At 42.5% G+C, this 15,603-nt stretch overlaps 1 protein-coding gene across 1 annotated transcript; it reads right to left on the minus strand.

Annotated features, from left to right (window-relative positions):
• Positions 1-716: 716 nt before the first annotated feature.
• LOC128324424 (fatty acid-binding protein, adipocyte-like) lies at positions 717-7,243 on the minus strand. The gene is made up of 4 exons (XM_053248969.1): positions 7,085-7,243; positions 4,331-4,503; positions 2,812-2,913; positions 717-944 (listed from the first exon to the last, which is right to left on the minus strand). Exons 1-4 carry the CDS (start codon positions 7,155-7,157, stop codon positions 894-896), a joined length of 399 nt encoding a protein of 132 aa, XP_053104944.1. The 5' UTR covers positions 7,158-7,243; the 3' UTR covers positions 717-893.
• Between the last annotated feature and the right edge of the window lie 8,360 nt (positions 7,244-15,603).

Genomic DNA, 15,603 nt, shown 5'->3' on the forward strand with positions numbered 1-15,603 from the left:
TGAATTTACGATAACTACAGGTAACTGTAAATGTAATGAAAACTAATTGTGAGAAAGTTTTCAATGCAATAATGTTGCTGGTCATGTTAGACTCAAACACGGCATTTTAGATGGAGATGAAATTCAGATTTCATGTGAAAATAATGTTGAGTTGGTGCCTCAGGAATGAGGCCCTAAATGAAAGTGGTCCAAGAACAGTATACACCAGGAGCCCCTTAAAGACTGAATGTGGAAATTCCATATTAGAATTCCTAATTCTTTAAAAATAAAGTAGCTGTTTGGATCAGGACAGTAACAAGGTCCTCCCCTTCCAAGTCATTTCCCTTCAAATCCAGGGAAAATGGTATAGGCATGATTTTGTTGACATATGAGCAGTGGTTGGTGTGTCCAGTTCGAGATGGGAGGGCACTTCTGGCAATCACTAAGCCCCTTACAAATAGTCCAGAAGAGATCTGCTCACTCTGCAGAAAGTAAGGGAAACTACCCCCCAACCCTTAAAGAGTTTCCCCTTTTAAAACCAAGAAGTTAATTTGCACACACTTGTACAGCTCCTGCTATACAATTATCCCAATCAGATTTTCACTTAGGCAAAGTTACCTGGCCATTTAAAGTTGATGAAATTAAGCTTGAGAGATCCCATAAAGAACCTGAAATTCCACCTTAAGAGTATGCCTTATTCAGCTTCTGCGGTAAGATTGATTAACACAAGACTAGCATTTACTCAAGGCAAACACTTTATTGAATAGCCACAACACATAGGATTAGATACAATGATGCTTTGGAGTGCAAACAACTCTGTTCTTTGAAGATATCATTAGCCTTGAAGGGCTCCGCTCCCTGAACTCAGTTTCATCCTCCACTCCAAGATCCTATTAATTGTACAGAAGAAGTCTTCATGCTTTCTCATAGACTCTCGTTGAGATAATGTTGTTCATAATACATTCCTAGGAGGAAAAACCCACAGAAGTGTCATAACATCATCAGTTTTGTTTAGTATGATGCAACAAAACTCAGGCAAGTTGCTCAAGTTACAGACATTGCTACAATAGAAATTTAGACCATTTGAAAGATGTAAAATCCACAGCAAGATATACAGATTTAGATAGCATGTTCTTTGATGCTGCAGGACTGCCAAGGAGTCCTGCTGCAGATTACTAAGGAACAAAGCTCCCTTCACATGCAGTGGCTTCTGTTAGAAAGATGCTTCTTCTGCATAGTTCAGTTCACGGGCTGTGGGTGAGAGCAATGGTCACATGGGCAGGGCCACTCACATGCTTTGAAACAACTATCTGCACCACATTGGTGTTCATATGGCAAAACTCCCATCATTCCCAGCCACTATTCATGGAATTCTGGGAGTTGTAGTCCATCAACATCTGAAGTGCTAAAGGTTGCCTACTTCTATAGGAAATGGTAGGGGTTTCATGTCTCCTTCCTGCAGTTCAGACTGAATTGTAGCCCTGAACAGTTGCTACCAGTTACTAAAGTCATGCCTCTAACATCACATGCAATTGGCCTAGGAGGTGGGCTCTTTCTGTAGTAATCCCCGAGTGATAGCAGTTCTGACAGGTAAACCTTGCTGTTCTGCCAAGCTTTGGCTCTTGATTGACTGTTCCATTCATTTTTAATCTGATTTTTAGCCATTATGTTTACTACTCAGCTTTGAACGGGAAGTTCCCAAGGAAGGGAGTATACAATTTGTGAGAAGAGAATAGATTTCCTGGCACAATATCTAGATCATTTTAGGAAAGACACCCCTAGTTACGGAACAGAGAGGTGAGGGAAAGGAGTGCACCAGCTTCTCATATCTGAGTACTGGCAGAATCAAGTACTTCATTAAATTGCCTGACTCCTCCCTTAATCTGTACACTGTGCTCAAGGCTGGTAGCACACACATGTCCGTGCATGCAGAGTTCTGCAGAACGTTGGGGTAAATCTGACAACCCACATTAAGTCTTAACTTGGGACTAGTTCCCACACAAGCTGGCCAGTTAGTTCTCCAGTATATTCCTCTTGTATACATGTGGGCTGTCTCTCCCCACATGACTATCAGACTGTATGGTAGCTGCCTTTTCCAGTTGGGATTGCACTTTGTAGCTGCTTCAAGTCAATCTACTACCGGCATTCTAGTTTTTCCCATGCAACTGTGTAGGAGAGGGGAGACTAAGGCTTGTTAAGTTTATTTAACAAGGTTTATCATTTAACTATTACCAAATTATAAACTGAGTAAATGATCATCCTAACAGAAAACAGTCTCAAGTGTCTAGTAAGAAATACAAGCTGACCAGTCTACAGAACTGATGGTTGACAAGAACACTCTAAACCCAACCCCAAGCCTATTCACAGATACATACAATACACCAGTGGCAATAACAAAGAATGTATTTACATATAAATCCCAACATGCCAAACACTAGAGGGGAAATGGTAGCTAGTTCTAGTTAGAGAGTGTTCACCAGTTTAAGGATTTTCTTCTTAAATACCGTAGCCATTTCAGGGATATTTTGCAACTGTGTGGTTTGATACCATTAGAGAAATTTCCACATCTCAAAGCGAGCCCCATTGCGCGGGGGAGCATAGTTGGGCAATGGCTAACTTGTCCTTTTAATTTCAGTGGGACTACTCTTGAGTAATTTCCTCATGTATGCCACTTTTCCTCTTGGAACATACACTATTGCACTAGACACTTTTTACAATGCTTCCTGCAAAATGTGATTTTGAGTTTGCTTCTCTTTTCACCTTCTTTGTATTAGCATTAGCTTGATATTTATCATTTCTCTCCTTACAGCAAGTAGAAAGTAGTGGACTCACCACAACAAGTTTTCCATCTACTATTTTTCTTTTTATTGTGGTCTCTTTCCCATCCCATTTCTGCACCTGATTGAGTGCACCATCGTCTAGCGTCACAGTACTCTGCAGAAAGAAAGGCAGTAATTGGGTAAGTGCCCTCAGCCAGGAGTAAGTAGTTGGAAACATCAGTCTCAATTCACTCGACTGGCCAAGGTTAAGGAAGCTTAACTGTGGCTCAAGCATAATACCTCAATTGACAAACCATAATTATGGCCAGCAGTGTTCCCTCTACAAGGATTCCCAGATGTTGTTGACTACAACTCCCAGAATCCCCAGCTGCAATGGCATTTGATTGGGGATTCTGGGAGTTATAATCAACAACATCTGGGTTTCCCTGTTAGAGGGAACACTGCTGGCCAGTATTGTTACATCTGAATGCAGCTGGTGTCCAGTCTTGGCTTGCAGCAACAAGCTATGGTTTTCCAAAACCAGTTTTCTGTGTTTGGCCAAAACAAGAAGCTAGTTTGCAACAAGCAATAAGAAAGCTTTGGGTTTCCTCCCCTCACATATTGTTTCACAAACATTCCCTGTGGCACATTAAGAATGTAATATCATGTAGAGCAACTCCCCTGTGTGTTCTACTGCCTTCTGAAACAGTTTTCAGTGTTGCATGGCCAAGCCTTGTCAATGGTAGCTTTGGCTTTTTAGACCCCCTTACTAACTGCTGGTCCAGGAAACTGCGCATGAATAATGTACCAGTCCATGACTCCAAAAACGTTGAGAAACACTGATTGAGCCATGGCTCAGTTCCAAAGCTCAGTTTGGAGAAGTAGCACACATGTTTCTATTGAGTAACCATAATAGTATTTAAGTGTCAAAGATTAGGACACAAGCTCTAGCAACATATAGAAACAGATTGCTGCCTAGGGTAGTGTTGTTCATTGTACGGCCCAGGGACTAATGGTGGACCCATCAACCTTGTGTGCAGCCCTTTCTCCCCCCCGCCGTTGTATAGTGCACCTGTGTGAAGCTTTTGGCTGAAGCTGCAATTGCATTATGAGAGCCAGCGTGGTGTAGTGGTTAGAGTGCTGGACTAGGACCAGAAAGACCTGAGTTCAAATCCCCATTCAGCCCTGATACTTGCTGGGTGACTCTGGGCCAGTCACTTCTCTCTCAGCCTAACCTACTTCACAGGGTTGTTGTGAAAGAGAAACTCAAGTATATAATACGCCGCTCTGGGCTCCTTGGAGGAAGAGTGGGATATAAATGTAATAATAATAATAATAATAATAATTATTATTATTATTATTATTATTGATGCCAAGAAACTGCTTTTTTACCTTAACAGGAGTTGGGGCCAGGGAGAACCACCCAGATTGGGACTACAGCACAGGGTGGGGAGGGGACCATCTTTCCTTGCCATAGTCCCAACTGGGGCCCCTGCAGCAACCGTTTAAGCAAGAAACAAGCCAACATCTGGGTCAGTAAAGCAACTGACACATTGGAGCCAGAAAGCTCTAATGATCAGTACAGGGCTTACCTTGACTTTCCTGTTATCTGCCGTGGTCTCATCAAACTCTTCTCCTAGTTTGAAGGAGAACTCTGTGTTCTTCAAAGAGCTCTCTGTTCTGATGGTGACAACGTCCCCATTGCAGCTAATAATCACGTTGGGCTTGGCAACACCAGCTGCTTTCCTGGTAGCAAAGCCCACACCTAGAAGCCAAACCAAATTCTATTAGGTTCTCACATTTGCACAAGAGACTGCTAGGTCTGAAGATTGAGGGCAGAGACAGGTGTGATGATAACCAACCTGGCTGCTGTGCCAAATCCTTATGGACCACATGGATGTGTGCATGCGCAGGTGGTGGTGGGAGGCTTAAAGCACACCATAGAAGGGAAGGCAGTGCCTATACTTCCCTTGCCCCAAGTGCTTCTCCTTAATCATTTTTCTCCTAGTGGAGTTCGGTTCTTGTCAGAGCTCCACTGGAGCATAGCACATGAAAAGCTGTTTCGAAGGAGAGTGTATAGAGGGTGTGTGTGTGTGTCATGCTCAGCCTACCCTTCAGTGACATTTAATGCCTGCTGCTTTATATATTAATTCAGGAACATCCCATTTCCAAAACATCAGACCACCACCATCAATGTCTAATGTGGTTAGAGAAGATGCTTTAATGTGTGGTGCAGTGGTTAGAGTGCTGGACTAGGACCGGGGAGAGCAGAGTTCAAATCTCTATTCAGCCATGATACTTGCTGGGTGACTCAGTCACTTCTCTCCCAGCCTAACCTACTTCACAGGGTTGTTGTGAGGAGAAACTTAAGTATGTAGTACACCGCTCTGGGCTCCTTGGAGGAAGAGCAGAATATAAAATATAATAAATACTCTCCACATGCCTTAAGCTTTAGTGACTGTGCTATATAAAGAGCAGAGCTGGTCTTGTGGTAGCAAGCATGACTTCTCCCCCTAGCTAAGCAGGGTCTGCCCTGGTTGCATTTAAATGGGAGACCACATGTCAACACTGTTAAGATAGTCCCTTCAGGGGATGGAGCCGCTCTGGGAAGAGCAGAAGGTTTCAAGTTCTCTCTCTGGCTTCTCCAAGATAGGGCTGAGAAAGATTCCTGCCTGCAACCTTGGAGAAGCCGCTGCCAGTCTGTGAAGATAATACTGAGCTAGATAGACCAATGGTCTGACTCAGTATATGGCAGCTTCCTGTGTTCCTATCCTGCAAGCATACAAGCCATAAATTAGAGAATATGCTAACATAACCATTTAGGTTAAATAAAGTTCAACAATGAAGTGTTTTGCTACCTAGCTAGTCTCTTAGAGTCAGTCGGACTACCCCAAGTAACTCTCAGTTTCAGCCAGTCACTATTCCAAAGTCTAGTAGGAGAGTAAGAAACCATTCTAAGCAGGTTGGAGGCTGCCACACTCCTAGACCTTACCATGACAGTAGCTTGCAACTACAGTCATGGAAGAGGAAGTGTTGCAAAATTAAGAATTGTTGTGCCAGATTCAGAGCCAAATCTCTTGCCAGCAGATAGAATATTAGCATTTGAACTGGGCAAGACAGTTGAGGAAGCGACTTATATGCAAGAGTAGTTCACTACAACATAAAGCTGAATGTTTAGGCTGGAATCTTAATTCCCATTTAAAAGAATGTGACATACTCATAAGTAAACATGTTTATTTTTTCACATTTATAACCTGCTTTTCCTCTGAGGAGGATGCTTATTTTTATCCTCACAACCACCCTGTGAGGTAGGTTAGGCTGAGAGAGAAGTGACTGGCCCAGAGTCACCCAGTGAGTTCCATGGTTGAATGGGGATTCAAACTCAGGTCTTCCCAGCCCTAGTCCAACACTCTAACCACTACGCTATGCTGGCTTTAGTATCAGCCTAAATTCAGTACAGCTGGAAGTAATCTATAGAGCAACTCCCCTTAAGGTAAAGGTAAAGTGTGCTATCAAGTCAATGTACCCACAGAGCCCTGTGGTTTTCTTTGCTAGAATGCAGGAAGGGTTTACCATTGCCTCCCCCTGCACAATACAAGATGATTCCTTTCAGCATCTTCCTACATCACTGCTGCCCGATATAGGTGTTTCCCATAGCCTGGGAAACATAACCCAGATGTTTCCCATAGTCTGGGAAACATACCAGCGGGGATTCAAACCAGCAACTTTCTGCTTGTTAGTCAAGCATTTCCCCACTGTGCCACTGAATTGCCTGGTCTTGATAGGATTACTCTGCAGAATTTCTATGCAATTTTGTCACTAGCTGCCTACAATTAAGTAGTTAGCATTTTGTTGCTGTATCTCTCCAGAAGAAGGATACAATGAACCCTCCCTAGGTTTTATTTATTTAATAGGCAGCAATTCTTTAGTAGCTGTGAATGAACTAAGATTATGATGTGTAAGCAAGTCTCAGCTCAACCAGACTTACTCCCTAATAAGCACATTTAAGAAGATTACATCAAATAACTTGGAAGCAAGTCTAAAAAGAAGAAAGCTTTAATAGGCTAAATTTAATGCTGCAAGTCTAGCAGGAATTTGATCTGAACTACAACAATCCAGTCACTCCAGTTTATGGAACAGACCTGAATCAAATAAACTCAGTCTGGGTTTACACTGTTCAACCAAGTTTCCTAAAGGGTTGGGAAATACAGAACTAAGCCAGTTTGCCAGCAGACTAGTACAGCCATTGTTTTAAATAAAATGAGGACACAATTTAGGTGGCAACAAAGCTAAAATAAATCCACTATATAACCCTTCAAATCAAGCACAGAAATACAATTTCTTACCAAGTTCTTTCATGTAGTCATCAAAGTTCTCACTAGAAACCAGCTTCCAAGTTCCCAGAAATTGATCACACATTGTGTAGGGTTAACTAAGTTAATCTCCTGGAGAAATTTTCAAAAGACCTTCCTGGAAACCACCAAGAGAACACCACTCCTATTCTAAACCCAAATGATGACTTTAAAAAGAAACTCTGATCATGTGACCCTCTAGGATTAGCCAATGGTAACAGAGAGTATCAAGGACTCCAATTACCAGTTTCTCTCCCTTTCTCATTCTCAGTAGGTCAAAGTGTTATTAGTCATTGGCTAAGGGAGCACTGTATTGTCAGCCCTTTCTTCCTTTGCTTGAGTTGCTGTGGCAGTTCTGTTGCTACATTTACAAAAATGCACTCTGTTTTGGGGAGGACGTATTTTTGGTAGTAGACCAGAGTCTTTCAGCACCAGCATTAAGTACATAGCTTTGTCCTCTGTATTGATTGATTAGCAATGATTACACAATGGTTATTGTGACACCTGCAGAATCATTACGATTATTAGAATCCCCCCTTCATGCATACACATTCAGCAATAGCAATAGCACTTACATTTATATACCGCTTTATAGCCAGAGCTCTCTAAGCGGTTTACAATGATTTAGCATATTGCCCCCAAATTCTGGGTACTCATTCACTGAATGAAAGGGGGGGAACCCCATCCCTTTACCATTCTATAAGTAGCATAACTATGATGGAGTATTCAAGGGTAACTAACCTGCATTTGGTGAGCTTGAGGACGTACCTTTGAGGCCCAGTCCTGAAAATATAATGCTGTTCAATGAAGTGTTGGTGCAACAGCAGTTCATTCCGATGCTACTGCAGTGGAGCAAAATATAAATGAGTGTTTTCCTACCTTCTTAAGCACCACTAAAAGTCCATTCGTCCTGTGTAAACACGATGCAATTTTGGAATATCCTGCAAATTATTCATTGGGCAGTATGAGTACTTGCTTTTTAAGAGAGAGTATCAATGCCCTCAATTGTTTACTGTCTCTGCCTCAGAGGTTTAACAGCACACAGACAAAATACAGTGCTGTCTTCTTCAATGACTTGCCAGGTTGCAAACACCTGCAGTACCTCCAACCAGTGCAAACAAAAACAACGCACGCATGAGGTAAATTGAATACTGGTGGAAGAACTGCACCACCTTAAGTGGTGCAGTGGAGATATGCTTGACTAACAAGCAGAAGGTTGCCAGTTTGAATCCCAACTGGTGGGCAGCAACTATACAGGAAGATGCTGAAAGGCATCATCTCATACTGCACGGGAGGAGGCAATGGTAAACCCCTCCTGTATTCTACCAAAGAAAACCACAGGACTATGTGGGCGCTAGGAGTCGGAATCGACTTGATGGCACACTTTACCTTTAGAGGAACTGCAGTAGCTTCAATGTGCTACTTATAGGTGGATCAAAGACTATAGTCTTACACTTCAAAGCATCTAAGATCATGAGGTAATATATGTCATGACTAATTAAAATATGGAGAGCACATCTTGTGAAATCACAAGATCATTTCAATGTTACAGGAGTGTTCCCCAAGTGAGAGTAAGCCGGGAAAATTCTAAGCATGTTACTTGTTAGTAAGTATCACAAATTCAATGGAATTTACTTCCAAGGAAGTGTGTATAGGGGTTGCAACTTCAGAATGGGGTTTGCTCCAAAATAAGTTTGCATAAGACTGTAAACTTAAATTGAGTCTCACTGTAAAGGTTAATATGAAGGATTTTTGATATAGATAGATAGATAGATAGATAGGTTTTTTAAAAACCAGATGAGAATGTTTCCCTATATTATGATATGCTGTGTAATATGCTGGGCAACATCCAGACTGAGCACCATTGAAATCATTGAGACAAATTAGTAAGGACTAACATTAATTTCTGAGTTACTTAGCGAGGAAACGACTTGATTAGCAAGCCAGAGGTTGCTGGTTCGAATCCCCACTGGTCCCAGACTATGGGAAACACCTGTACCAGGCAGCAGTGCTATAGGAAGATGCTGAAAGGCATCATCTTATACTGCATGGGAGGAGGCAATGGCAAACCTCTCCTGTATTCTACCAAAGACAATGAGGCTCTTCTCATGATTAGTGAGAAGAGCCTGGATGGGGTTTGCGGGAAGAGTGGGCTAAGCCTGCACTCCCTGCAGATGAGCAGTCAGTCTGTTCTGGGCGGCCAAACCGGCCACCCACACGACTGCCGGCTCAGTTATGGAGCCGCTGGGGGGATCGGGGGCCACTCAGCCCCCGGAAGCTCCAGCATGCCCTGTGCGAGTGCACAGGGCATGCTGGAGAGACTCCCAAGCCGGGAGGCTGCTTTTCAGCCTCCTGGTCAGGGGTCTACTCATGAGTGCTGCGGCAACTCACAATCAGAAAGCCTGGGTTAGCAGGGTGCTCTCTCTGCTAACCTGGGCTTAGGGCAGGGGTACTTTAGCAGGTGACCCACTTAAGAACCACTGGGCTTGCAGCCGAGCCCGGTGGTTCTCACGATGGGAGGAAATTGGGCTAGCCTCTGCAAGCCCGATTTTCTCCCATCATGTGAATAGCCTCAACCACAGGGCTATGTGGTCATCAGGAGTCGACATCGACTCGACAGCACACTTTACCTCTAGTCTTGACTAAGTTAGGCATGACTAACAAGCCTCAATGTGGCTCACTATTTCATTAGCAGGGTCTGGACTCAAAGAATTTTCAGTGGCTACAGAAGCACCTAATAACTTCATTAGTCCCCTGACTGAAATCTTGTGTATGTATGTAAATTACTAGTGATGGACTGGATTACTCTGGTAACTTGGGCAGTAGTCATTAGGTGATTCTTTCTCCCATCCTTGCTTCCCCAAGTCTGTTAATCTGTCAAATCAGAAACCATTTAAACTGTATATTGTGGTTGTGGTTGTTTTTTAAAAGGGTTAGATCTCCAAATTGCCTTCTAATTGTAAAGTAAGAAAACAGTGCATTTCATAACAATGAATCTTATCATCATCATCCAGCAGCAAAACAAAATCAAATGCATTTCAATGTTATGGGAATGACGCTTAAGCCAAAACATCCATGTTAAGCCGATTATCAGGGCAAACATGCTATCTTCACATTCTCAAACCACCTTAAAACAGTCGTGTGTGTCCCCCCCCCCCCCCGTGCCCATATAGTTTTTTATACCCAGTTTGGTTGGGTGTGGTTACAATTATTATGATTCTCACAGGTATTTGTATAACTAACTGTACAACAGATATCTAAAGGAGAGTAGAAGAAATGTAATACGTTTAGGAAAAGATCTGGGTGAGAGAACACCGAGGTGACATATTCATTAACTTTTTGCTCTCTTAGAAAGGAAATGGTTTAACTGAACTTTGTGAAAACATTCTGTTTTCCTTTTATACCTTAGTTCTGACTCTTGCTTTTATTCCCCCCACCTTTTATTAGAGGGGAAATGAGATTTCAGTTTTACGAGAGTGGTTTTAGAGAGGGAAATGCTGCCTATTATTCTTTGAAACAATCTGATGTGACCCTGGGGATAGTGCTGGCAGCAGTAAGGTTTCTTAAAGTTCCCTTTTTAATTTCCCTTCAAGTACTTGAACCATGCTTCGAATCAGGGTTTGGGCACATCCCTATTCACCCTCCGGATCAAAATGCTGTAAGTGACCTAGAGTTGGAGAAGCAAATCAGAGAGGTGTCAAAGAGAGACAGAGCTATAATAATAGGTGACTTCAATTACCCTCACATAGACTGGGCAAATTCACATGTGGATATTGACAGAGAGGCCAAATTTCTAGACATGCTAAATGACTGTACCTTAGAACAGTTGGTCACAGACCCAACCAGAGAGAAGGCGACTTTTGGACTTAATCCTGAGTGGTGCCCATAACCTGGTGCAAGATATCAGAGTTGTAGAACCATTGGGGAACAGACCACAGTGTGATCCAGTTCAGCTGATATGCAAGTGGGGCATTGCCAAGGAAGTCCAACACAGATGTAAGGAGACAAGGGATGCAAAAAGAGACTTTGAGGGGCATATAGTTAGAAGTGTCAAGGGGGATAACAAAAACTTCTTTAAATATATCAGAAGCAGAAAGCCTGTCAGGGAGGTGGCTGGACCCTTAGATGATGAAGGCATGAGAGGGATTATTAAGGAGGACAGGGAGACTGCAGAGAAGCTGAATGAGTTCTTTGCATCCATCTTCACAGTGGAGTATACTGACCATTTACCTGCTCTTGAACTGAACTTCTCAGTCTCGGAGGCTGAAGAACTGGGTCAATTTGAGATGACGAGAGAAGATGTTCTCAACTGACTTGAAAAACTAAAAATTAACAAAATATCAGGGCCTAAGAGTTCTGAAGGAACTCAAATGTGAAATTGCTGCTCTCCTAACAAAAATATGTAACTTGTCCCTACATCATGTTCTGTATCAGAGGACAGGAAAGTAGTTTTTGCATGCAAGCAAGTAGGTGCTTTTCCCAGAGTGGCCCCATACCCTAAAGGGACTATCTTACAGCAGACTGCACTCACATGTAGTCTCCCATCCAAGTGCAAACCAAGGTAGACCTTGCTTAGGAAAGGGGACAATTCATGCTCACTGCCACAAGACCAGCTCTCCTCCATTCAAAAGCCACAAAGGGCTTCAGCCTGTTTTTTTAAGAAGGTGCTGTTTTAAAGGCTTTTTCTTTATTCTTGCTTAACATGAACTAGCCTAAGCCTTGGAATATAAAACATGTTAGGCAGTACGCTTTTGTGGCTTTGTGAAATAATAGCAAAAAATAACAGCAGAGATTACCAAGTGTTGGGGAAAGACTGGTGTTTCCTCTGTTGAATATTCCCCTAGAATATACTGGCTGCCAATATGTTTCCGGGCATAAAACAAAGTGCTGGTTTAAGCCCTAAATGGGCTAGGACCAGGTTACCTGGGAGAGCTCCTTCTTCATCATGATCCCCACTGCACTTTAAGGCCATCAAGAGTGGTCCGTCTCTGGCTGCCACCAGTTCGCCTGGTGGCAACTCAGGATCGAGCCTTCTCTGTAACTGCTCTTGGGCTGTGGAGTGCACTCCCTATAGAGATATTAGATATCTTTACCGGCCTTGGAAAGAGCCCGAAAAACACATCTTTTAAGTCTGGCTTTTAGTGATTGCCTAGTGAGCAAGAGGTTGCTGGTTCGAATCCCCACTGGTATGTTTCCCAGACTATGGAAAAACCTATATCGAGCAGCAGCAATATAGGAAGATGCTGAAAGGCATCATCTCATACTGCGCAGGAGATGGCAATGGTAAAACCCCTCTTGTATTCTACCAAAGACAACCACAGGGTTCTGTGGTCACCAGGAGTCAAAACAACTCAATGGCACTACTTTACTTTAGTGATTTTAAGTGGTTTTTAACTTTTCTAATTTTAATTGTTTTTAATGGGTTCTTTCTTTTGTTTTTATTTATGTGAACCACCTAGAGCCATCTGAGTGAGGTGGTATAAAAATTAAACAAACAAATAAATAAATAAATAAATAAATAAGGAAAGAATGAATGACTCATTCGTGATATAATGTTAGTATAACACTAATATTAAGCACCCTGCAGGTTCCTACTGCTATGAAAAAGGAACAGCCTCAAAACTGATAAAGCAGCAGAAATATACTGGAGAAGTAAACATCACTGGTTTTGTTTTGATTGGAGATGCACAGATCACACCCTCAGGTGTTTCCGTCTTCCTGACTATAAGGATTTTAGGCTGCAGCTACTTTGTACTTGATGTTCTTCATTGTTGCAAACTTCCTCTGAAGCAGTGCAGTGAATAAATAACTGCTGTGCATTCCAATACTCCACAATAAACAGCTTCTAGTGCAAAGTGTTCACCAAGCCAAATTAATGTTGACGTTGACAGACTACAGTGCATGGACAAAAAGGAGAGCTGGTCTTGTGGTAGCAAGCATGACCTGTCCCCTAGCTAAGCAGGGTCTGCCCTGGTTGCATATGAATGGGAGACTTGATGTGTGAGCACTGCAAGATATTCCCCTCAGGGGATGAAGCCGCTCTGGGAAGAGCATCTAGGTTCCAAGTTCCCTCTCTGGCTTCTTCAAGATATGGCTGAGAGAGATTCCTGCCTGCAACCTTGGAGAAGCCACTTCCAGTCTGTAAAGACAATACTGAGCTGGATAGACCAATGGTCTAACTCAGTATATGGCAGTTTCCTATGTTCCTATGTTTCCCATGTTCCTAAAAAGGCATTAACACATGTTATGCAGGGGCAATATGTACTGTATAGTGGCACAACAACAAGCTACAAAGACCTTAGAGTATGCAGAAGTCTCTGATTCAGTCCTTGGCATGTTTATGTAGAGCTGGAAGAGACCTATGTCTGAAATCATGAGAACATAAGAATAGCCGTGCTGGATCAGGCCTAAGGCCTGTCTAGTCCAGCACTCTCTTTGACACAGTGACCCACCAAATGCCTTGGGAAGCCACACAACCAGGAGATGAAGGCATGCCCTCTCTCCTGTCATCGCTCTTCTGCAACTAGTATTTGGAGGCATCCTGCCCCTGAACATGGAGAGATGCTTCCATAAAGTGGACTATACTGTGCTAAATGGACCAATGGTCTGACACAGTAAAAGGCAGCTGCATGTGTTTGTATACTACCCCTTCCCTCACAAAGACTGAGAGCCAGTGAGCAGATTAAACTATCCCAGTGTAGCTTTTTCACTTCTGTTGCTATGTTCATCTGCAGCTGATGTGTGATAACATCTTGCTTTCCACTTGGTAAAGCGATGCAGATGATTTTATCACATATCAGCTGCAGTTAATAAAGTAAAGTGTGCTGTCAAGTTGATTTTTGACTCCTGGTGCCCACAGAGCTCTGTGGTTGTCTTTGGTAGATTACAGGAGGGGTTTACCATTGCCATCTCCCACTCAGTATGAGATGGTGCCTTTCAACATCTTCCTATATCGTTGCTGCCCAATATAGTACCAGTGGGGATTCGAACTGGCAACCCTCTGCTTGTTAGTCAAGCATCTCCCTGCTGCGCCACTTAAAGTGACCACCTGCAGTTAACAGTGTGGTAAAATTGTAAAGGTTGTCATTGTCTTTCTTGATCAAATCTTTCTCCATTTTTCATACATTATTGCAGGCCGAAGTTTGCAGGGGCAGGATTTGCCAACATTGAAAAGATGCAATGATGAAAAGAGTAGCTCATGTTGAATTTCTTGCTGTTAAAGGCACAGGATATCAAACAGTCAGTGAGAACAGAAAGGTGGGAACCTACAAGAAGCATTGTGATCATTAAAGCCACAGCAAAACGATGACCATTTTGACAATTTTGTACCATCTGTTTGTACCATTGAATTGCTTGTGTAGTCTGACTTGTCTCCTTTTGAACTGAACGTTAGCTTCACTTCAAAACATTCTTCTTTGACCTGTCTCTGGACAAGTGGAGTACTGACCCTTCCTTTCCTTGCAAATACAGTGTCTACTTGGCAACTTGGAGCAGCAAAGGGAATAGTTTGTCATAAAACCCTTAACTTTCCAGATTTTCAGACAACTTTACCAATGTATTGTTTGAATTGTAATTGTAAGATTTTTAGAGTAACCTTTTGAAAAATGTCTATGTTTTCTAGTAAAAGAAAAGCAGAAATAATGCACAGTAAATGGAGATGACTGGCTTTTATTGAAATGGTTTCTATCCATTGATTTGAGAACAATTATTCTCAAAATTCTACTTTGTATCTTGTATAAAATTACGTTTTGCCCAAAGGAAGCAGGACAGCCAGCTCAGCCAAACCCAAAGCAATCACGATCAGGGACCAAGATGTTGTTATTATCAGAGCAGAGACAGTCTTTAAAATTGCTGACATCTAATTCAGACTAGGCCAAAGGCTGAAGGAAATAACAATGGATAAGAGGCATGCCAAGGTGAATATTACTTGTTCTAGGAATGGTTCCCATGTGTTAGGACAGGAAAGAAAATATCTTGACAATGGACTCTGCTAATCATCAGAAATGTAGTTAGAGGGGGCAGGATGAGGGATGCTGAGAATTCTTTTAGTAATGATAAGACCAGGGGACAGTGTTCTCTTTACAGATTTCAGAATTTAAACCAGAATTTTTTTAAAAAAAATATTTTGCCTGCTCTGGGAAGAGCAAAAGGTTCCAAGTTCCCTCCCTGGAATCTCCAAGATGAGGGAGATTCCTGCCTACAACCTTGGAAAAGCCGCTGCCAGTCTGTGTAGATAATACTGAGCTAGAGCCACCCAATGGCACCATGGGGAAATGCTTGACTAACAAGCAGAAGGTTGCTAGTTCAAATCCCCGCTGGTACTATATCGGGCAGCAGCTATATAGGAAGATGCTGAAAGGCATCATCTCATACTGCGTGGGAGGAGGCAATGGTAAACCCCTTCTGTATTCTACCAAAAGGAAATCACGGGGCTCTGTAGATGCCAGGAGTCGAAATCGATTTGACGGTACACTTTACTTTAGTTTGGATGGACCAATGGTCTGACTCAGTAT

This window comes from Hemicordylus capensis, chromosome 4 (genome assembly GCF_027244095.1).
Source record: "Hemicordylus capensis ecotype Gifberg chromosome 4, rHemCap1.1.pri, whole genome shotgun sequence".
Taxonomy (NCBI): Eukaryota; Metazoa; Chordata; class Lepidosauria; order Squamata; family Cordylidae; genus Hemicordylus; species Hemicordylus capensis.